Raw genomic sequence first — 25,337 nt, forward strand, 5'->3', positions numbered from 1 at the left:
ATTTCTAAGATTTTTGGCTAAATTTCTTAGTTCCCTAAGTGCTGACATTCCCTCTAACCCATGTTACTATGAATTTTAGGGATGTCTAATGCAGTGCAATGCACTGTCTACCAACTCTATTTTACTGTTCATTCCTAAGCACTTAATACAATGTTTTTCAGACAGTAAGCTCTCAATAAATACCTTTGATTGATGGATATGCCCTGTGGATGCTCCATAAATTTCAATGATGATGGGAGTTATCTATGAGGCAAGGCTCTTTGGGGAAGCAGGAAGCGTGTTCAACAAAGCAGCATGGCTTAACAGAAAGAGTAGGGGACTGAGAGTCTGAAGACCTGATTTCTATTCCCAGCTACGCCAACTGCCTGCTGTGTGATCTTGAAACGTCTCTGTGCCTCAGTTTCCTCTTTTGCAAAATGGGGATTCAATTCCTATTCTCCCCTTCAACTTAGTCCCTGTCCCACTTGGGGCTCACTGTCTGTGGCCAACTTGATAAACTTGTATCCACCCCAGTGCTTAGCCCAATGCTTGGCACATAGCAAACACTTAACACAGACCACAATTCTTATTATTAAGTCACTGATGAAAACAAAACTGAACTAAGTTTAAATTGTGGGCAAGGCAAGTTCAATCACATTTGTATTCTGATCTATTTTCAGGCTAATTATGCGATATGCATTTATACTATCACACAATGAAGTGTTGACTGAGACCGAAGAATTCATAGTCCCATCAGGGATATTATTAACACGTTGTGATTGTCACAATACCAGAAAAATCAATCATAAAACGAAATATGAGTCCTCTACCTCCCATCTTCACTGCATTTTAATTGTTGGTTTGGGGAAATTAAAAATGAAAGAGATTGTATTTGAAAGAATGTCTACAGTGAATTGGAAAATGCCAAAAAACACATTTCCCTTTGGACAGTTTTACAAGAGACAGTGTTCTCAGATATAAGGAAATCCAGAACCATGAGGTTAAGATTACTTGACATAAATTTATTTACATTAATGTCTGTCTTCCCTTCTAGACTGTAAGCTCATTATGGGTAGGGAATATGGCTGCTGATTCTGTTATATTTTACAATGATCTGCACATACTAAGTGTGGATTGATTGATAAATGTCATTAATGAACATGATATTACAACAACCACAATCATAACCCAGAAAGGTCAAAGAGTTAGCTTACCTGCTGACGTTTCTCGAATTCCAGCTTGATACGGGACTTGATACAATTGCAGGTGTCCTGATACGTCTGCTGAAGAGCAAGTTCCATAAGGTGCTTGTGGTATGCACCTGCCAGGTTTCCGCAGATAAAAATGATGACATTTGCCAGGATCTAAATGAATAAAGTAAGGACAGCATGCTGAAAGGAGAACAAAGTCACAAGTGGCATATTTACACTATCAGATACTTGTATCTTCTAATTGTTTGACATGTCTCCCTATTCTTGACTTTCCATTCTCTCCTATTTTCTGCACCTCAAATCCCAATGCCATTAAATGTGTTTGATATTTGGGGTTTAAAATACAGAATTGTGGTGTCCTCCCAGGCTATTTGAGTTGGAGTTTGAGTTGAGTGAGTTTGGTACTGGTAATGAATGCAGCAGACAAGTGGCAGAGCCAACATTAGAACCCAGGTCTTTCTGACTCCCGGTCCTGTACTCTACTCACTAGGCCACACGGCTTCTCTCTAGCTAATAATGGTAATGATAATAACGACGACAATAATGGGGATAATAATGTTTGTAAAACATTTACTATGTGCCAAGGGCCCTTAAGAACTAGGGAAGGCACAAGATAATTAGGTTGACACTGTCCTGTTCCAAATGAGGCGAACAGTTTAAGAATGTGGGAGAACAGGAATTTAATCATTTTTTTACATATGAGGGAAATGAGGCACAGAGAAGTTAAACAACTTGCCTAAGGCCACACAGCAGTAAGGGATTGTGTCTACCAACTATATCGTATTGCCAAAGAGCTTAGTGATAAGTAGCTTAGTCTAGTGGAGAGAGAATGGGCCTGGGATTCAGAGGACCTGGGTTTTAATTCTGGCTCTGCCAACTGCCCACTGTGTGACTTTGGACAATTCACTTAATTTTTATAATAATAATAATAATAATAATAATTATGCTATGTGTTAAGCGCTTACTATGTGCCAAGCACTGTTCTATGTGCTGGGGTAGATACAAGCCAATAAGGTTGGATATTGGATACAGTCCCTGTCCCACATGGGGCTCACAGTCTCAATCCCCATTTTACAGATGAGGTAACTGAGGCCTAGAGAAGTCCTGTGACTCAGTTTACTCCTCTGTAAAATGGGGATTCAATACCTGTCCTCCCTCTGTTTTAGAATGTGAACTAATGTGGGACAGGGACTGTGTGCAATCTGATGAATTTGCATCTAATCTAGTGCCTGGAATGGTGCTTGACATATAATACTAATAATAATGGCATTTATTAAGTGCTTACTATGTGCAAAGCACTGTTCTAAGCGCTGGGGAGGGTACAAGGTGACCAGGTTGTCCCTTGGGGGGCTCACAGTCTTCATCCCCATTTTACAGATGAGGTAACTGAGGCCCAGAGAAGTTAAGTGACTTGCCCAAAGTCACATAGCTGACAATTGGCGGAGCCAGGGTTTGAACCCATGAACTCTGAGTCCAAAGCCCGGGCTCTTTCCACTGAGCCACACTGTTTCTCTGTATATATATATATATATATATATATATATATATATATATATATATATACTATATATATATACTATATAGTATATATATACTATATAGTATAGTATATGTATAGTATATACTATACATATAGTAAGTATATACTATACATATGTATATACTATGTATATACTATGTATATACTATACATATAGTATACATAGTATATACTATACATATAGTAAGTGCTTAGTAAATACTGTTATTATTATTGTTGTTATTATTTTTACAATGTGCTACTCAAATTATTTGATAAATACCATCGATTAATAGGAATTGGAGCCGAGCAGAAATATTCCAGGCCGCCACAACTGCTAGGCCCAGGAAGTCGCACTCCAGAATGAATGAACTGCCCAGAGTCCCCGAGCTTGCTCTACACCCAGTTCCCAGACCAAAAAGTGGCTAATTAGCAACACTGGAAAAACCGCTGGCTAATTAGCAGCAATAGCCCTGCCCAGGACTTAGTACAGTACTGGCTTTCCACACAGTTAGCACTCAGTAAATACCACTGATTGATTGACGCCTCCGAGTCCCGGCAAGAATGGATGGAACACTGGAGTTGAGATACAGATGGAGAATGCTGCAGCCTCACTAATTGGGAAGGGAGGGAGGAAGGAAGGGGTTCCAAGCCAGGGTACAGCTTGTTCATTTCTGAGATTTGTCATTATCTTTATCCCCTAGATCTGCACACAAACACACACACACACACACTCTCTCTCTCTCTCTCTCTCTCTCTCTCTCTCTCTCTCCCTCTACTGGATCTAGATCGACAGATAATAATAATAATCATAATGATGGCATTTATTAAGCGCTTACTATGTGCAAAGCACTGTTCTAAGCGCTGGGGGGTTATAAGGTGATCAGGTTGTCCCATGGGGGCTCACAGTTTTAATCCCCATTTTACAGATGAGGGAACTGAGGCACAGACAGATATGACGTCTATGTTGTGGCCCAGGATTTTGGGGTCAGTAGAGTCAAGGGAGGTTTCCTTCTTGCTCTTTCAGGGGATGTCTTCAGGGTGGTTTTCTGCACATTATACAACTGAGAATTACTCTGAAGGTAGCTAAATATGGACAAATCATCAACCAAAGTAGCCCTATGTTGACCAGACCTCTTGGAGCCCACAATGAAAATATGAACCTTTTACAAACACATATATGTACATATATATTTCTAATTGGCACCGAAAACTGTTTATCTGCTTGAATAATTTCCACCTGCTCTTCTCATAGTGATGATCTAGGCAATCGTACTACTAGTTATGCTGTGACAGTGTCTGTAAATCTCTAAAATTCACATTTGTTATTCTAGTTTTATTTTCTTTATTCCTGGTCTGATTTCTTTAGGTCCTTGGATGCTGAGGGTTCATGCTAATTTTTTTTTCTATACATACATACATACCTTTTTTAAAAAAAATAGGCTCAAGAGCTTCTCCAAATTTTAAGATTAAGCAGTTAACTGATTATTTACCTCTTAAATATTTGATATTTAAGCATGTATTTCGCAATGGGCTAGGGACCATCTCTATATGTTGCAAACTTGTACTTCCCAAGCGCTTAGTACAGTGCTCTGCACACAGTAAGCGCTCAATAAATACGATTGATGATGATAATACAACTGAATGAATGAATTAATGAGCTATACTCCAGGCCCACGTGCGATCTATTTTACATCAGGCTCAATGACACTGTTCCTTTCAAAGATCCTTTAGTTATTACTCTTACACTTCCTGGGAGGAGGGAGCCTGCAGTGTTTGTGACTTTAGAATCAAACAGATACTAACTATGCAAATACATTCCAAAATAACAACCTGTGTCCCAGGTGAATGAAGAGAGAAAACAGTAACTGGATTCAGAGGCTAACTGATGAATATTCATCAAGTACACAGCTTTACGTAAACATCAATTCTGACAAATAAGACAAAACTCCTGCTTGAGATGAGCAAATTATCAGGTAGAAATGATCTGACAAACATGGCCCCTGGGAATGGCAATTTCATCTGTGATTGCACTGAAGTTTCTTACGGACACGCCGTGAATTTGCACACCCATGAATTAATTTTGATTTCCAGCCTCGTCTTAATGCTTTCTGAACTCCACTGTGTCATTAAATCCTGTCAGGAGACACATTACTCCAGATGATAAGTCTTGATGTTTAAGAGAAAAATCAGAATGAGTTCCTGATTTGAGAAGTCCTTCAGATAAAATAAGGGAAGGGTATGGGAAGACTGACTTGAGAATTCAAGAAGCCCAGAATGGAAACAACGGCAAGGGATCTGAATTGAGGATTCAAGTGCTTGGTTTAGAACGTCATTCTTACAGAAGTAGGTATCATGAGGACAGAATCCCCTAGCTTCCTATGAAGAGAAGCATGATTGATGGTAATGGATATTCTAATTTTTACACCGAAATCCCTCATGCAGCAGGACCTTTATTAATATGTATGTAGCATACATAGTATAATATAAAATATTTGCCTTTCAATGGAAGACTAGGGGAGCCAGGTGCCCAATGAGGTCATAGCTTCTTGTTATATCCCCAGGAAGAAATGCCACTGAAGGATACCTGGGAAAGCCACTGGTTTATACAGAAGAGAATGTAAGCTCTTCAATAGCCGTGCATACCCAGGAGCCTGGAAGGTTTTTAAGATCTTAATAGAAAGGTCTTTCCACAAATTAAACCTTAGAGAAAATGGGTCCTCATGAAAGAATGAAAGGCAAAAGTAACCTTGCAGAGATCTGAACCTGGAATACCTAGTTTGGGCATTTCAAATTTGGGATTAGGACTGAGTAGTCACTCTATTTCTTGAAAGGAGAAATAGATAGAGACAAAAATCACCAAGAGAAAACAGAGACAGAGTCAGAGAGCACAGTGATATTAAGGTCACAGACAAAGAGAAAGAGACAGGGGTCACTGTAGGCAGGAAATATATCTACCAACTCTGTTATATTGCACTCTTCCAAGTGCTTAGCACAGCGCTCTACAAACATGAAACATTCAGCAAATATTATTGATTGATTAGGCAGAGTAAAATAGAGACAGAGTAAAAAGCATAGACAAAAGAGACAGTCAGGCAGAGACAGAGACAATGAGATAGAGACAAATTGAGACATAGAGACAGAAACAAAACCAGGAAGAGACACAGGGAGATAGAAAAAGGGAAACAGAAATAAAGGGAGAGGAGATAAAAAACGACAGTGAGTTGGAGATAAAGTGAGACAGAGAGAAAGAAACCAAACTAGACAGAGGGAGATAGAGAAAGGGAAACAGAGAACGAGAGAAAGGGAGAGAAGTAGGACCTTTTCCTACAGTAAACTGTTTTGTTGTTATTGTCAGTGTGGAGAATTAGGAAGGGAAGGGAGAGCGATGTAGACATCTACACAGCACAGTTACTGATGTAGCTCAACAGAAGAGAAATCTTCCTACTTCTTGGATGCTATTCAAAAATGGGATTGAGTCTGCCACATCCAGGTTCCTGCACACATTTTATAGCTGATGTAACCGTGTCATAATATATCATGGCATCCATCCAAAATAAATATTTCTGTACTTCTTGCCGAGTTTCTCTCTGAAGTATTTAGCTAAAACACCACCCACTCTAAGTATAGTTACATGGTACCTATTACCTTTGAAATACAGCAACTGCAACTCAAATTATAGTCTATTTATATCTCAGCAAATTATATCACACTTCAAATTGTTCAGATGGATTCAGAGTTAGACAAATTGCAACACATGGATCCAGTGGTTAAGGATGGTGGAAAAAAAATCTAAGAACTGAACAAGCTGTTTCACAGGCTTGGAACTCCCGCCCCACATTAGCCAAGTTGAAACGGTCTCCCTTCGTTCGAATCCTCTTCAAAAACCCCTCCTCTTCCAGCAGGCTTTTCTCAATTTCCCAGTACTCTAAGCTAGCTCGTTGTGAACAAGGGAAGGGTCTACCAACTCTCATATATTGTATTCTCCCAAGTGCTTAGAAGGGTACTCTGCACAGAGTAAGCAGTCAATAAATACCACTAATTGACAGATGGATTGATATCATGTCCTCAGCCAAGTCTAGCTTTTATGTATTTACTTACCAGCTCCTTAGCACTGTACTTATAGCACCTTTCTGAATATACAAAAATATGTTTATTCAATAATTTATTTGGACCACTCTAATTGTAAATACTTTTAATGTTTGTCTTCCCTGTTAGAGTGCATGCTCCTTGTTGGCAAAACTGCAGAAGATGAGCATATTTTCAGGTGTGCTAGCAATAGCTGACAAATTTATATGATTTATATTACTGTTTCTCAGTGCTAAATCAGGATAGGCTGATTGGAAGAGGTGGGGTTTTCAGCTTCACACATAGCTTCAACTACTACTTGTATGCTGATGACTCCCAAATCTACCTTATCAGTTTCAACCTTTCACTGTTGGACGATTGCACATTTCCTCTTCCACCTACGTGTCCACCTTTACTTTACTACCTTTCTGCTGGACCACTGCATCAGTCTTCTTAGTGATCTCCTTGATTCTAGCTTCTGTCTTCTTCAAGCTATCCTACACTTTTCTACCAAGGTTACCTTCTTAAAACACAGTCTAGAATACATTACTCCTATTAGACTCCCAACCTTCTGCGTCACAAGATTTTCTGTAGAGCACCAAACTAGGACTATGGGTGACCATGATATATTTGGAGAAGTCCAAGAAAGGTGCTGGTCTAAAAATTCCAGCCAGGATCCAGTTCGTATCTCTGTGAAGACCCCAGTAATCGTGGTCAATTCAAATGTCCAAGTATAATAATGGTCATAGTCAAGATTTAAAAACTATTACCAATTGGAAAATGGAACAATGGAAGTTAGCAAAACTGAGAATGCCACTGTGGTTTTAAACAGTAAATGCACAGCTTGATTGATTAAAAGAAGCCAATTACCATGTGCTTGGCCCATATAAACTACCTTACTGTCTTATTTGGGGAAAATGTTGTTTGGGGAAAGTGACTGAAACAGGTTAGATTTCAATAAGCCCAAATTAGCTCACCCTAGCTTCTTTTTTTTACCTTAAACTCAGGTACAGCTGAAGCAGAGAGACAGAGAAACACTATGATCTAGTAGATAGCGCAAAGGTGGCCTGAGAGTCAGAGGACCTCGGTTCTAATCCCAACTTTACCAACTCATCGGCTGGATCACCTTAGTTAAATCATTTAACTTCTAAGTGCCTCAGTTACCTCTGTAGAAAATGGGGATAAAAGACCTGTTCTCCCTCCTTCAGTCCCATGAGAAGCAGCGTGGCTCAGTAGAAAAAGCCCGAACTTTGGAGTCAGAGGTCGTGGGTTCTAATCCTGGCTCTGCCAATTGTCATGTGTGACTTTGGGCAAGTCACTCAACTTCTCTGGGCCTCAGTTCCCTCATCTGTAAAATGGGGATGAAGACTGTGAGCCCCCTGTAGGACAACCTGATCACCTTGTAACTCCCCAGAGCTTAGAACAGTGCTTTGCACATAGTAAGTGCTTAATAAATGTCATTACTATTATTATTATTATTATGTGAGGTAGGGTCTGTGTTTGATCTGCTTATCTTGTATCTAGCGCAACACTTAGTAGAGTGCTTGCTATGTAGTAAGTGCTTAACAAATACTTCATCATTACCTCAAGGGCATTCTTGTGACTGGGTCCCGGGTGAGTAAACAGGCCAACAAGGCACCTAGCACAGCACAATACATTAACTGCTTCTTCTCCAAGTCATTCCTAAGGAAAACATCTATCCCATCCCTGGCTTTGTGGATGTGCTCTCCCACAATTGGAAGAGAAGCTGTATACTTCCCAGAATGCCATCGTGACCTCTGGGAAGTGTAGGCAAAACCAGTTCCTCTATACTTTGAACTTTGAAGTTTAGGTTTCCTTCCCTTCAATTCTCTTTTAGAAAGGAGTTTTCAGTTTGTCCCACGTGGGGCTCACAGTTTTAATCGCCATTTCACAGATGAGGTAACTGAGACACAGGTAGGTGGCTTGCCCAAGGCCACACAGCAGACAAGTGGTGAAGCAAGGATTAGAACCCATGCCCTATGACTCCCAAGCCTGTACTCTTTCCACTAAGCCATGTTTTTTCAGAATGAATTGAATAAATGAATAAATATTACAAAGCATTTCCATTATCAAACTTGCCCATCATGGTCATCTCTACTGTCTTCCTCTCTCTCTCTTTCTTCCAACAGGTGCTGCATCTATCCCTCAGATATTCAAAGATACATTTTTCAACCCTTCAGAGTCACTGCCCGCAAACTGCAGGGTAGAGAAAATGAATGCTTGTTAAACAGCTACAGAAAGCAGTAGAGGACGAGGCTCAGCAGTGCCGCACTTTTCTCAGAGCTTTAGGGATTGGAGCCAGTGCCCTCAGCCAAGTGCATTCAGAGGGCAAAGAAATAATAGGAAGGTAATGGCTTTAAGCAGGGCAGAGTCTTTAAGCAATCAGATTTCCTGCTGTTCAACCATTGAAGGGGAAAATCAGCACCTCAGAGATGCCATGCACTATTCGCTTGCTTAAAAACTGAGCACTTTTCTAAAGTCCTGGTTGTTTCTTGATCCTTTCCCAGTATACCTGTCCTCTCTATCTTCCTTTAGACTGTAAGGTTCCTGTAGCTCAGGGATCTTATCTGATTTAATAATTTATTAATTTATATTAATGTCTGCCTCCCCCATCTAGACTGCAAGCTCTCTGTGGTCAGGGAACATGTCTACAAACTCTACTATATTTTAAATGGGGTTTACTCTTAATTTTGCTTTGCACTATAAATTTTTCTTCATTAGTCACATTAGATGCTACCAAACAACTCCAAGACAGAAGCTTCTATACTGGTAACTTACCCACATTATTTTTTCCAGCAAATTCAGGTTTATCTTCCTGTACTTCCTTTTATTCCCTTCTAGGTGTATGTGACTCTCACCATTACTAGAATAATCTCTCCTCTTTGGGTGGCCAAAAGGGACCTTCTTTTGTAGGCTGGAGGGAAATCATGCCAGCGTTTAAGTGGCACATTATGTTTCCTGGGACTTTCAGATTCACAAATCAATATTGAGCTAAAGCAGAAGAGCCAGAATTTTTTTTTTCCTGATTGGTGTGTTCTAACATTTGGAACCCTTTTATAGAGTCTGGGCTTGCCCTAGGAAATAATCTATAGTTTTCAATTAGTATTCAGGAGATGCTCTAATTACCTAATTAGATGGCTTTTAAAAGGGAAGCTATTCCTGCATGGAACCCAAAACCTACTTTTATTCCTTGTTGGTGCCAGCCAAGTACTACTGAAGAGTCAGCAACTCTGAAAGTCCCTAAAGAACATTTAAATTATTCTTATATTTTGGAAGGAACAAGGTTCCCATTAAACCTCTGTATAGTGCTGGCAACTCATTTCAGTGGAATTAATCTTCCTGCGGTGAGATGCCAGATTTGCTCCCTATTGTACTAAGATTGCCAAGGTACCATTAATGGTATCCACCTGATATTCCACAAAGCCATCACCATCCTAATTAAAGCCGTATCTCTAGAGTACGGAGTATTTTTGGAAATGTCACCATGGCACCAGGACCAGATTCTTGATGCTAAATTTATGAAGTCCAATGAATTTTATAAAATAATGAGCTGCTCGTTAAATGAAGTTCTTGGATAACGCAGGGAGATGTCCCAAAAGGAGTGTCAACCAACGGCATTGATTGAGTTTTTACTGTGTGCATTGTACACCAAGGATGGTATTAATCAAAGAGAGAATTACAAATTAATGAGGTCAGATATCGAACACTTTCTGTGTGCAGAAAGCATGCAATTAAGCACTTGAGAGCACAATAGAGTGACTAAACAACTTACTATGTGCAAAGCACTGTTCTAAGCACTGGGGTGGTTACAAGGTGATCAGGTTGTCCCACGGGGCGTTCACAGTCTTAATCCCCATTTTACAGATGAGGTAACTGAGGCACAGAGAAATTACGTGACTTCCCCATTGGCGGAGCTGGGATTTGAACCCGTGACCTCTGACTCCAAAGCCCATGCTCTTTCCACTGAGCCACGCTGCTTCTCTAATGAAAGACATGAAAGTAGATTAAAGATAAAGAACCAAGGTCTTCTAATTTCCCAAGCACTGCTCTTTCCACTGGACCAACAGCCAGACTAGAGCCACGAGAAGCCTTCAGAGGTTATTTATCTTAATTGGCTTTCCCCAATTATTTCCTTCTCCCTTCTGTGTTGTCTATGCACTTGGATCAGTGACCTTTGGGCAGTTGATATTCCCCCACCCTCATCCCCACAGCATTTATGAACATATCTATAAATTATATATTATTAGTGATTTATGTTAACATCTGTCTCCCCCTCTGAACTGGAATGAGAAATGTAGGTCTTCAGATGTGGGTTCAGTACTGGAGTAGATGAACTGGGAAATGACTGTGCTTCAGTTTTTCTACTGAGGAAAAGAGGAAAGCCGGCCCTTCCTGTTTATTGAAGATATTGTGAAGATTTGAGGGGTAATCCACCTTGGGAAGGAAAGCACTCCTAGATCTTTTGCTAAGATTGTAGCCTGAAATCTGAAACAGAGAAACCCTGTTCTCTCCCTGACTTTCCCGTCACTGTGGACGGCACTACTATCCTTCCCGTCTCACAAGCCCGCAACTTTCGTGTCATCCTTGACTCTGATCTCTCATTCACCCAACGCATCTAATCCATCACCAAAACCTGCCGGTCTCACATTCACAACATCGTCAAGATCAGCCCTTTCCTCTCCATCCCAACCGCCACCACATTAGTACGATCACTCATTCTATCCGGACTGGATTACTGCGTCAGCATCCTTTCCGATCACCCAACCTCCTGTCTCTCCCCACTTCAGTCTATACTTCACTCTGCTGCCCGGATTATCTTTCTACAGAAACGTTCTGGGCGTGTCACCCTTTCCTCAAAAATCTCCAGTGTTGCCTATCAACCTCAGCATCAAGCCAAAACGCCTCACTTGCTTCAAAGCTCTCCAATCACCTTGCCCCCTCCTACATCATCTCCCTTCTCTCCTTCTATATCCCAGCCCACACACTCTGCTCCTCTGGTGCTAACCTTCTCACTGTGCCTCATTCTCACCTGTCCCGCTTCTGACCTGGAATGTCTTCCCTTCTCAAATCCACCAAACAATCACACTTCCCCCCTTCAAAGCCTGACGGAAGGCTCACCGCCTCCAGGAGGTCTTCCCAGACTAAGCCCTCCTTCTCTCATCTCCCCCCCCACCTCACCCTGACTTGCTCCCTTTGTTCTATCACCCCTCAAGCACCTGTGTATAGATGTACATATCTGTAATTCTATTTATTTATATTAATGCCTGCTTTACTTGTTCTGATGTTTATCTCTATCTCTACTAATTTATATTGACGTTACTGATGCCTGTTTACTCGTTTTGATGTCTGTCTCCCCCTTTCTAGACTGTGAGCCTGTTGTGGGCAGGGATTGTCTCTGTTGCTGAACTGCATTTTCCAAGTGCTTAGTACAGTGCTCTGCACAGGTAAGCACTCAATGAATACAATTGAATGAATGAAATGAATTTGGAAGAAAAGGGAAATGCAGGTTATATGTCCAGTTCTGGGTGAGTAATGCTGTAGAACAGTGGAAAGCCAATTTTTGAAAAGCTTATTCTGGTAATTAAATAAAATTTCAAATGACCAAATGAGGGTGTGCTGTCCAAGATAGACCAATCCAATTTAAATTGAGTAGCCAAACATTTGCAACCTGAATGAATCTGGGGCCCGATTATTGTGGATAATAGGCTTTCAACAGAATCTGTTCAATCCTGAATTATCTAATGAAGCTGTGACATACTACTGATTTACAGGAAATGGACATTTTAAATTGATTCCTTTAGCTGTTATGTAAGTATTTAGAATAAAGGGAAACAAAAATTGTGTACCCAAAGATATAGGACTATCTTTGGACATAATAAGTGCACATTACAATGAGTACCTTTCATTTTGCTATAAGGTTTCAACTATTATAAAAAATTAAAATTAGAAGCAGCATTGTCTAGTGGATAGAGCACGGGTTTGGGAGTCAAAGGGACCTGAGTTCCATTCCTGGCTCCACCATTTGCCTTATGTATGACTTTGGGCAAGTCAATCAATCAATCATATTTATTGAGCGCTTACTGTGTGCAGAGCACTGCACTAAGCGTTTGGGAAGTACAAGTTGGCAACATAAGTACAAGTTGGCAACATAGTTGGGAAGTCACTTCACTTCCCTGTGCCTCAGTTACCTCCTCTGTAAAATGGGGCTTAAGATTGTGAGCCCCATGTGGGACATGGATTGCATTTAACCTGGTTAACTTGTAACGTAGTACAGAGCCTGGCATCAAATAAGTGCCTAACAAGTACCACTAAAAATGGTACTGTCCATCACTCTAGATATTAATATGATGCCTACAACCATATACTTTCCATACTGTAAGTAGACAATGTTATAAAAGGAAATGAAGAAGATGGATTCAAAATATATAGGAATCAGATGCTGGAGATCACCTTGGTCTGAAAGTTATTTTGTTGCTGTGATTCCTGCAGAGATTCTGCATATCTCAGGGATTTCTATAGGCAATCAGTGTGAAGAAAGAGCCAGACAAGGAGTATGTATGCACAGCATAAGAAATAGGAATGGAAGGGCTAGGTTAGTCTAGAAGAAGAATGCATTTAAAGAAACTCAATTCAGATTAAATCTGTCATCCATATTCTATAAGGGCATGCTAAAGAATGCTAAAGCTTTCTAGAGAGTCTTAAGAAAATTACAAGCACTTACTCATACTGCATTCCAGATTGTTACCAGAAAGACACTCTCCAAACTCCTGCTTTGGTTTAGCCTGAACCATATGCATGATTCATTCCCTAAAGTTATGAGATGATATGCATAATTTAACAAGACTGTAAATGCAATAATAAGGATCAGATTCAATATAAGGTTGTTGTATATGCCTTTAGTAAACTAGCTACGCTGATGAGAATTATTTCAATTCAATCGTATTTATTGAGTGCATGCAGAACACTGTACCAAGCACTTAGGTGAGTAATAATAATAATAATAGTAATAATGATGGCTATGTGCCAAGCACTGTTCTAAGCACTGGGGAGGATAAAAGGTAATCAGGCTGTCCCACATGGGGCTCACAGTCTTCATCCCCATTTTACAGATGAGGTAACTGAGGCCCAGAGAAGTTAAGTGACATTCCCAAGGTCACACAGTGAACAAGTGTTGGAGCTGGGATTAGAACCCATGACCTCTGATTCCCAAGCCCGGGCTCTTTCCGCTGAGCCATGCTGCTTCCCTATACAATATAACAATGAACAGACAAATTCCCAAGAGGCCAAGGCCTGCATGATGATATTATTATGTGATTGATATTTAGAAAAACCCTTAAAAGCCCTAAGAGTCCATGGACCACAGGGCACTGTAGTGAGCAGCTGGGGGCACAGAATAAAAAATAGAAATGATATCCTTCCTCAGGATTTAGAATGGAAGAGGAGAAACAAGAAAGGCAAATCAGTATGAATTAGACCATAAACAAATAATGTGGCAAATGTGTTGGGAAAGAGATTGAGAAAAGGCTGAGACTGGGCCACGAGTTTTCACTGGAAATTGGCAAGTCTTGAGGATGGCTTAAGTGAAGGCTAAGACACCATAGGAAAAAGTTACAGGTGAGTAACAGCAGAAAGCTTCCTTGGCTGAAGTGGACGATTAGAAGCAGGAAATGAGGACAATTAAGCTGGTGGAGAATCTTAAAGGCTACAATTGATCGTTTCTACTTGATTTGGAAGGCAAAGGGAAAGAATTGGAGGACTGGAGGAATGTGGCTGAAATTGTGAATGTGGGAAAATGATTTTAGAAGCAATAGCGAGAACAGATTAGGAGTGGATAATCAGGATGACACAACCTTTTCTACTCTTTCCAATGTACATTCTCAAAGGCACAGAACATACGGTATGCATTTCACTATGGAAAGGCAGTGCTAAAATCGAGCATTTTCAATAGTTTATGGAAGGAGCCACAAATCTCAAGTCTCCCTTCTTCTTTAGTTGAGCCAATAATCTATTCCTTGGCAGATGCTGAAATCCTCATTATTACATTCACCATGAGGCTTGCCATAAAATTTGTTACAGGACTCTCTTTTCCCTTCATGCTTTTATATTTCTCATTAGTATTGTTACTTCAAAATGGATGAACTTCTCCTCATTTTTGTTTTCCATCCCTGCGTCCTTCCCATCCCCAAATCAGACAGAACGGAGCCCAGTACACCATATTTCAGACTCCAAAGAGAATGTTCAAGTAAACTCTTATCAGTTTTCCACACTTTCCACTGTAATGTTCTCTGCTGCAAGCATTGTATTTTAATCAACAGCAAAAAACATGTTGATGGACTTGATAAATATGATACACTCCATTTCCCTTCATTTACTCCTAACTAAATGAACGACAGCTTCACTCAGTCGTAACAATGGTCTCAGAACGATCGTATTATAATTCACTCCAACGATAAGTGATGTCAGCCCAGCTGTCTATGAATTGTACTAAAAAAAAATCACGCAATTCAATTTAAATGTAAGAACTTTCAACCTAGCAATTTATCCATTTAGGGATGAAACTAATGCTCCCTCAAGCAACACTGTTCTTATCATTGCTGGTAGTCATATTGCTTCAGGATTAGATCTTGTCATTAAACTTTACCGTTAAAATCAGTGTTCATTGAGACAGTATTTGGAGGATTTTCATCCCAGAACAAAGCAATAGGATGCAGGAAAATATCTGTTGAGTAGAAATCCAAACAGTTTGTACTAAAGAGTATATCCAAAGAATATACGAGAAGCCGTTAGTGTGGCCTAATGGAGAGAGCACAGAGCTGGAAGTCTGATGGGCCTGGGTTCTAATCCTGGCTCTGCCAATTGCTTGCAGTGTGACTTTGGGCAGGTCACTTTAACTGCTCTCTGCCTCAGTTTCCTCAATTATAAAATGTTGATATCTATTCTCCCTCTTACTTAGACTGTGACTGTATCCAACCAAATTAATTAATTTGTACCTACCCTAGCACTTAGAACAGTGTTTGACAGAGAGTGAGGACTTACCAAAATGCATAAAAAAATACAAAACATAACAAAACAAAAAAACCCACAAACATAGAGAAGAAGTGTGGCTCTGTGGAAAGAACACGGGCTTTGGAGTCAGAGGTCACGGGTTCGAATTCCGGCTCCACCATGTCTGCTGTGTGACCTTCGGCAAGTCACTTCACTTCTCTGAGCCTCAGTTACCTCATCTGTAAAATGGCAATTAAGACTGTGAGCCCCACATGGGACAACCTGATCACCTTGTATCCCCTCAGTGCTTGGAACAGTGCTTTGCACATAGTAAGCACTTAAAAAATGCCATTATTATTATTATTATTATTATTATTATTATCTTCACTATGTGGATGTCATTGCTAATCTCAGGTGAAAAGTCCTAGATTTAGCGGTGGCACCCTGGGGGAAAAAAATCACTGTTATATTCAATGTTACTCAACTTCAGTGAACAAATAAAATAGTGCAATAGCAGAGCTGGAGCCAGCCAACTTCTCTAAGGCGATTTGGGTTACTCTCTTTACCTACTGATGATTCTGATTATTGATGATTCCGCCTTGATTACTGTGTCAGCCCTCTTAGTGTTCTCTTTGCCTCTCTCCACTCCAGTCCATATTTCATTCTGCTGCCTAGGGCATTTTTCTACAGAAACATTCAGTTCATATTTTCCCACTTCTCAAGAACCTCCATTATTTGCCCATCCACCTCCACATCAAACAGTACTCCTTACTATCGGCTTTAAAGCATTCAATCACCTTGCTCCTTCCAACCTCACTTCTCTACTCTCCTATTACAACGTATCCCACAAACATCACTCTTCTAATGCTAACTTCCTCACTGTATCTCCATTTCATCTATCTCATCGGCAACCTCTCGCCCATGTCCTGCCTCTGGCCTGGAACGTCCTCCCTCCTCATATTCGACAATTACTCTCCCAATCTTCAAATCTTTATTAAAGGCACATCTCCTGCAAGAGGCCTCCCCTAAACCTTCATTTCCTCTTTGCCCATTCCCTTCTGCATTGCCCTGACTTTCTCCACCCTCCCCAGCCCCACAGCACTTCTGTGTATATCCCTGATTCATTTATTTATATCAATGTCTGTCTCCCCCTCTAGACTGTGAGCTCATTGTGGGCAGGAACCATGTCTTTTATATTGTTGTGTTGTCTTTCCCAAAGTGCTTAGTACAGTGCTCTGCACACAGCAAGTATTTAATAAATGACTGATTGATTGATTGGTTCTGAGGGATTTTTTTTATCAGGGGGTTAAGGAGGAAGAGCATCAGGATAGTTTTCATAGACCTCTAAGGCTCCTTGTCTAGTCCCCTCTGTTGACTCCTTGGGGAGTCAACTGTATAAGGCCCCAAAGTTAAAGTAATAATAATAATAATAATGGCATTTATTAAGCACTTACTATGTGCAGAGCACTGTTCTAAGTCCTGGGAAGGTTACAAGGTGATCAGGTTGTTCCACAGGAGGCTCACAGTCTTAATCCTCATTTTACAGATGAGGGAACTGAGGCACAGAAAAGTTAAGTGACGACCAAAGTCACACAGTTAGTATCTAAAGTAACTCTTTATTATAACATGACAAAGGTTTTTGGGGAAAGGCAGTTTATTAACCCGAGATGCTCCATGTTAACGCTAACCTCACAAATGAAATGTTCCTTCAGAAGAACATGCTCATTTTGGTTTTACAGTGGAATCAACTGCCTGTCTGGGGGAGTTTGAAGACATCACATTCATTTAGATTGTCATTGTTAGCTGAGGCTGATTTCCATTCACTAAGGCCTGAGGCAGAAGTTATGTTTGCTTTAGTCTTGCTAGTTCTTTTTTCGAAAGCTCATTATAGAGCTCTTGTCAGTATGCATCAGGATAGGGTTTCAAAGTTAAAGACATGAACAGTTTTAATTAAATTGGTCCCAAATGCACAAGTTAAAAAAAAAAACCCCAAAAACCTAGCCAATCTAGATTGAATTTAAAAAAAAGCACAGAGAACCTAACCTTTACATCTATACCAGATTTTGGAGGTAGAAGTACAGATTGGCATTATGAGAGGATGGCAGGAATACAAGAAGACGGACAGGTGAAGAAGCAAGCCAGAGACATTTTATATTTAATTTTGACACTCAAAGGACCAACATTTTCCCAAATTTTGGAAATTGAAACCATCCTTGGTATGTACTGAGACTGCTGTTCACCGTATTAGGCACTTGGGAATACACAATCAAAGTATACAGTCCCTGCTATCTAATGGCTATATCTGTGGTTACCATCTATTTTTTTAAAAGAGACGGTCTTTCTTTTATTAATTCTATTTATTTCCTGCAGAGAAAACAGGCTATAATCCAGGCTGCTTTTATCTAGGTAGATAAATAGTTCTTTCAAGGAGATGTCTATTGTTCTGATCACAGCCTTGGCCACTGTTAAATCAATCAATCAGTGGTGTTTATTGAGCATTTATTGTGGACAGAATTCCACAAGAAAGAAACAGAAGGATATATCAAGTGTGGGTTGGCCACTAGAAATTTGTTTTGTCCATCTCCTGACCTGAAAATCCTCTATTTTCCTTCTTGAAACAAAATCTAAATGCTAACCCTTAATGATTTTCTCACACTGTTGCTTGAGCTGTCTTTAGGAGACAGAGGAATGGAAGGAAATGCAACTGAGCTTCCCACTTCCTAAACATCAATTTATGTCTTGAATTACCTTTGGATTATAAATACGATTGTCTGACTGACTGACTCTGCCACAACCATTTTTCTTTTCAATATTCCAGAGTGCTTTCTGTTACTGAACTGACCTGGCAAGATAAGTGGTAAGTACTGTGGTAAGTGAGAAGCAGTGTGGCTCAGTGGAAAGAGCATGGGCTTGGGAGCCAGAGGTCATGGGTTCTAATTCTGGCTCTGCCACTTGTCAGCTGTGTGACTTTGGGCAAGTCACTTACCTTCTCTGGGCCTCCGTTACCTCATCTGTAAAATGGGGATGAAGACTGTGAGCCCCACGTGGGACAACCTGATCACCTTGTATCCCTCCCAGTGCTTAGAACAGTGCTTGGCACATAGTAAGCGCTTAACAAAGGCCATCTTTATTATTATTATTACTGGGAGAAAAGTCTTTATTCATCATTCACTCTTTAGTACACATCAGTATCTCACTTGGGCTTACCCAAGGGCCAATACCAAAAAAAAAAAGCTTAACAATGATAACTTTCCCTTTTCTACATGCACAGAATCTACCCTCGTTGGGCACAACCAGCATTCCCAGTACATTCATTATACGCCATCAAATGGGGACTTTACACCCTCCTTTATTTTTTTCCCCAGATTCTGCAGTTAATTTTCCTTGGTTGCTCAAAATGACAACTGATCGGCTCACCACATCTTATCTATGACTATCAGGACATCTCAGCTACTTCAACTATCCTCTACCATTCTCTACTGATTGTTTCATTAAATTCTACCTAGAGCAATCGGACTATTTCCCAATGTTGAATGTTGCCTGGGAAACACCCATAACTGCACTCCACATTGTCAGTGCAGAATGATTGATTTAATCTACGTCTCAAATTCTGAGTTCCAACAGACTTCTGACTCTGTTCCATGTACACGGGAAGAAGATCAACTTTCAAATACCATCTAAAGAATGACCACAAAAGAAGTATACCCTGGACAAAATCTCTAGTTAATGGTAGATTCTAAAGGAACGTATCTACCGACTCTGTTGTACTCTGCCAAGCGCTTAGTATAGTGCCCTGCACACAGTAAGCAATCAAATACCACTGAAGGGGATAAATGTTTAGAAAATAATTTCACTTAAATAGAGAACAGTGAAAAGGAGTGAAGGAATTGCCATTTTGCTCAGATTTCCAACTAAATAATTCTTTTGACATATCATTAAACCTCTTTTCCTCACCTCTTACTCCACATGCAAAATTACAGCATTGTCCAACAGCACACTGAAATGTTATTACAGCATTTACATTTACCTAAACAATACCAATTCTACATTTATTATAGTTCATGGAAAGATTGGAAAGGCCTGTCCGTCTGAACAAGCATTAATCTGGCAACAGATACTATCCTGTGCTAGTTGGTTTGCTGCTTAACATTCATCTTGCCTCATTCAGATTCAGGCCAAAAACATACTTTTTCAAGATGAAATTCATTTCCAAAAAAAACATTCTTGTCCCATAGAGTACCAGCCAACTGTTATTCCAGCTTCAGCTGTAAGGACCAAATTGAAAAGAGATTAATTTTGGAGCAATACAAAGTCCTTTACAAGGCAAAGAAACAAGCTGCGTTAATACAGCATTTAAATGAGTGTAGAGATTTTGGTTTCATTTTTGTGTACATCTGAGATAGTCTATTTCCTGATGGTGGTGAATAATAATTATGGCATTTGTTAAGCACTTACTATGTGCCAGGCACTGTACTAAGTGAACCTGGGCCTTAGAGGTTAACAAATGAGAAATATTTTACTCCTTATTGGTTGAGCTGCAAAAACCTTCCTTCCAAAGAGCGGATAATGGGCAAAGCCTGAGCTCAAACAGGTGTGAATTGGAGTTCCTTGCAAAATTGATAAACAAAACCTTTTTTCCAACTGAATTACCACATAAATTTCAGGTTTCACCCATATAATTCAGTGAATTCTTTTTTAAAGGAAGGCTTTTAGCTACCACAACTTCAGCTTTGACAAATTGCCTGAGAGTATGTATGATAGAAAAACTAGAGGAAAATGCTACCATGCAACTGTCTTTTTCAGTGTATAGTTCCATGGTCCTGATAAAGAGAAGTATGAAAGAAAATAGTACTCTATCCATGCTCTATCCACTATGCCATGCTGCTTCTCTGCTCAAAAAATATTAAGCGCTTGCTATGTGCAAGCACTGTACTAAGCACTGGGGTTGGATACAAGCAAATTGGGTCACAGTCCCTGTCCCACGTGGAGCTCACAGCCTCGAGCTCCATTTTACAGATGAGGTAACAAGCACAGAGAAATGAAGTGACTTGCCCAAGGACACGCAGCAGACAAGTGGCAGAACTGGTATTAGAACCCATGATCTTCTGATCCTCAGGCCAGTGCTCTATCCACTAAGCCATGCTGTTTTACAGTGAACTAGAGGTGCATATACTGACTGAAGCACTAAATACTCAAAATAAAAAAAAAATTGCAAATGGAGGGATTACTTCGATTATTAAAAGGTATAGTTTGTGTTAACCATGATTTCTTCACAATACCAAATTTTCAATTGCTCATGTTTCATCTCTAATCAGATGAGCTTTGATTGGAACATCTTACTAAATGAAAACTGCAGCATCATTTTTTCCTCTTTTACCTCCCACTCTCTCCTCCTTCTCCTCAATGAGGTAGCATTGAAACTCTGAGCCAACTGACACTTACCTGACGGTGTTCTTTCCTGACACTGCTCTTTCCCTTATTTTCTGTCACTGCTTTAGTTTTCTCCCCCTCTACACTGTAGGGCAGATATTGTGTCTACTGACTATATTGTACTGTGTTCTCCAGAGCACTAAATACAGCTCTCTGCACAGAGTAAGTGCTCTGAAAATACCACTGACTGTAGGGGTGAGGATCTCTTGCTCAGGAAGCTACTGAAATGTCTCTGAGAAGGAAGACGTTACTTGGTTTCATCATCATCATCATCAGTCGTATTTATTGAGTGCTTACTGTGTGCAGAGCACTGTACTAAGCGCTTGGGAAGTACAAGTTGGCAACATATAGAGATGGTCCCTACCCAACAACGGGCTCTCAGTCTAGAAGTTTGTATATATACAAGGGTAGGGATAGCAGCATATATTGTGTCCCTGTAGGAGCAGGAGTGAGCATGCCTGTATGTATATTATCATTTTTGTTTAGTGTACAAGCATGACTATATAAGTATCCCCCCATACATAAGCATCTATATATGTAAAATAATTTTTTTATGAGTGCATATGACTGTGTGTAAAACTGTGTGCTCATGAGTGTGAGTGGAGAGAAAGAAATCACTGTTAAAAAAAAAAGATTATGTAGCACCAAGGAAAGAGGCAAGCAAAACCCAGGCAAAGAATGGGTGTCTCTGCTTGCTATATATGTTTTGGAAGCATATTGTAATGTTCTCATTGTAAGAGGATAATGGTAATAACTGATTAGGGAAAAACTTTGTGGTCCTTTGCAAACCCACTTAGCTTTTGCCTTGAAGGAGTCTAGAAAACAAATTAGGAGAGAAGAGAAAGAGTCAGGGCAATTTAAAATAGCGAACCGAATGTCCCAAATAATTGGCTTAAAGAAGCAGTCAGCACATCAATAAATAACACTTACTTGGATTTAGTTGAGGTTTCTCAGGGCTGTGAAGCCAAACTTTATCTAGTGCCCTAGCATTTATCCTTCTACAGAATCATATACATTTCTGATCTTCCCAGCAAGCCTTGGGATTGCCAAACTCCACGCACTTTGCTCCCCCCAAATCAATTCCATCTCCTTCTGTAGGGCTTCTCACCATAACAGTGTCCTTAATCAGTTTATAGCTAGTTTATTAGAAGAAAAATGGAATTTACAGAAATGAACTTGCTAGAGGGGGTTAATTCTCTGAAAATACCACGGAAATATTAAAGAGGCAATGTCTAGAACACAAGGCCTGGTATTCACATTTTGCTCATTTGTGTTTCATAAGAATAGCTCTGCTTCGGGCATTGCTCATTAATAGAGGATCAATGGCTGATTTGGGTCAATGATCGCAAGCATTTGACATTTGTTTTCTCAGATAATTATTAATCCCTGGAGTCATATTATGATCCAAATACCAAGAGCTCAATTAGACTGATTTTTATATTTCAAAAGCTTTCAGACATTTTTGAACAAGATTATCATTGCTATTGTTATTCGATCTTTAATGAGCCTCAAGTACTTTGAACAATTCTTGGGCTATGGGTCAATGTGCAGTGATAATCACAAATGGAAATACAGCTTAGACATTTTCATGGAAAGAGAACCACTGTAGATCAGGAAGAGGAATGATGAAATGTTTGCAGGGTAACAATAGGGTCCATGTAACTATACACCTGGCAACAACTCCGGCTCACTCACTGATACTATGCTTTTAGCCTCAGATATTCGATCATCTGTCTTCTAGCTTCCACTCTTCCCATTTGTCTCAGGCTTTTCCAGTTAGTCACCTCCTCAAAAATCTCCAGTGGCTGCCTGTCAACCTAAGAATCAAGCAAAAGCTCCTCACTCTCGGCTTCAAGGCTGTCCATCACCTCGCCCCCTCCTCCCTCACCTCCTTTCTCTCCTTCTCCAGCCCAGCCCACACCCTCCGCTCCTCTGCCACTAATCTCCTCACTGTACCTCGTTCTCACCTGTCCCGCCGTCGACCCCCGGCCCACGTCATCCCCCTGGCCTGGAATGCCCTCCCTCCGCACATCCGCCAAGCTATCTCTCTTTCTCCCTTCAAGGCCCTACTGAGAACTCACCTCCTCCAGGAAGCCTTCCCAGACTGAGCCCCCTTTTTCCTCTCCTCCTCCCCATCCCCCTGCCCTACCTCCTTCCCCTCCCCACAGCACTTGTATATATATTTGTACAGATTTATTACTCTATTTATTTTACTTTACATATTTACTCTTCTATTTATTTTGTTAATGATGTGCATATAGCTTTAATTCTATTTGTTCTGATGATTTTGACACCTGTCTACATGTTTTGTTTTGTTGTCTGTCTCCCCCTTCTAGACTGTGAGCCTGTTACTGGGTAGGGACCGTCTCCATAAGTTGCCGACTTGTACTTCCCCAGCGTTTAGTACAGTGCTCTGCACACAGTAAGTGCTCAGTAAATATGACTGAATGAATGAATGAACGAATTTCGCACTGCCAAGGGGTTAAGTGAAGCCACTGTAGCTTGGCATCCCTTCTTTTCCACCTCCCTCCTCCTCCTTCCTCCAGTATCTGGGTCAAAAATTGCAGGACGGTTGAATAACAGAAACAGCAACAGAGTCATGGGACTTTGAGATTCCTTGCTAACATAAGGGACTTCTTTTGGGGAAGAAATTCTTGCTACTGACGTGCACAGCAAGGGTGATAACTAAACAGTAACCCCTGGGGTTAGTGAATGTTAACTGCAAGTTTTTATACAGTCCTACATATTAGCACTGTATATGTATTTTAAAAAAACACTACAGCACAACATTATGACAGAAGGTGGGACATTCTGAAGAGGGTATGTCCATGGAGTCCCTATAGGTCGGAAACAACTCGATGGCATTTGAAGAAGATTTACCTAGTATTTGTCTCTCCTTAGGGGGGTTCTCCAAACACTTATTAAGTTCAGAATGTTCAGTTTCCAGTGTAGCTAAGTTTTTTCTTTCAGGCCCCTACTACCCACTGAACTGGAAAACAGTAATATCTTGAGCGCTTTCCTACAGATCCATACAGTAACATATCAGCATAATGAGTGCTTTGTCACTGAGAAAGGAGAAACCTAAAAATTGCTTCCATGATGGTCTTCTAGCGTGGCTCAGTGGAAAAGAGCCCGGGCTTTGGAGTCAGAGTTTGTGAGTTCAAATCCTGGCTCCGCCAATTGTCGGCTGTGTGACTTTGGGCAAGTCACTTCACTTCTCTGTGCCTCAGTTCCCTCATCTGTAAAATGGGGACGAGGACTGTGAGCCCCCTGTGGGACAACCTGATCACCTTGTAACCTCCCCAGCGCTTAGAACAGTGCTCTGCACATAGTAAGTGCTTAATAAATGCCATCATTATTATTATTCTCTGACCACTCCGGGCAGTCAGAAGGAAGCTGGGCCTTCTCTGGTCCATGCAGCCCACCTTGCTGAGGAGAGAGCCATGTACATGCCATGTGGATCCTTCTGGGAATGGCAGCTCAGCCATGAAGCAGTCCAATCAATCAATCAATCAATCAATCGTATTTATTGAGCGCTTACTATGTGCAGAGCACTGTACTAAGCACTTGGGAAGTACAAATTGGCATCACATAGAGACAGTCCCTACCCAACAGTGGGCTCACAGTCTAAAAGGGGGAGACAGAGAACAGAACCAAACATACCAACAAAATAAAATAAGTAGGATAGAAATGTACAAGTAAAATAAATAAATAAATAGATAAATAGAGTAATAAATATGTACAACCATATATACATATATACAGGTGCTGTGGGGAAGGGAAGGAGGTAAGACGGGAGGATGGAGAGGGGGACGAGGGGGAGAGGAAAGAAGGGGCTCAGTCTGGGAAGGCCTCCTGGAGGAGGTGAGCTCTCAGCAGGGCCTTGAAGGGAGGAAGAGAGCTAGCTTGGCGGATGGGCAGAGGGAGGGCATTCCAGGCCCGGGGGATGACGTGGGCCGGGGGTCGATGGCGGGACAGGCGAGAGCGAGGTACAGTGAGGAGATTAGTGGTGGAGGAGCGGAGGGTGCGGGCTGGGCAGTAGAAGGAGAGAAGGGAGGTGAGGTAGGAGGGGGCCAGGTGATGGAGAGCCTTGAAGCCCAGGGTGAGGAGTTTCTGCTTGATGC

General features: G+C 40.8%; 1 protein-coding gene across 1 annotated transcript in view; it reads right to left on the bottom strand.

Annotated features, from left to right (window-relative positions):
• The window catches only part of ADCY2 (adenylate cyclase 2), a 269,135-nt gene that overhangs the window by 118,641 nt on the left and 125,157 nt on the right, over positions 1–25,337 (bottom strand). The window contains exon 4 of the mRNA XM_038770480.1: positions 1,194–1,343. Coding sequence (XP_038626408.1) covers positions 1,194–1,343 — 150 coding nt within the window. The remainder of the gene's footprint in view (positions 1–1,193; positions 1,344–25,337) is intronic.

Source organism: Tachyglossus aculeatus, chromosome X3 (genome assembly GCF_015852505.1).
Source record: "Tachyglossus aculeatus isolate mTacAcu1 chromosome X3, mTacAcu1.pri, whole genome shotgun sequence".
In the NCBI taxonomy this organism is placed as follows: domain Eukaryota; kingdom Metazoa; phylum Chordata; class Mammalia; order Monotremata; family Tachyglossidae; genus Tachyglossus; species Tachyglossus aculeatus.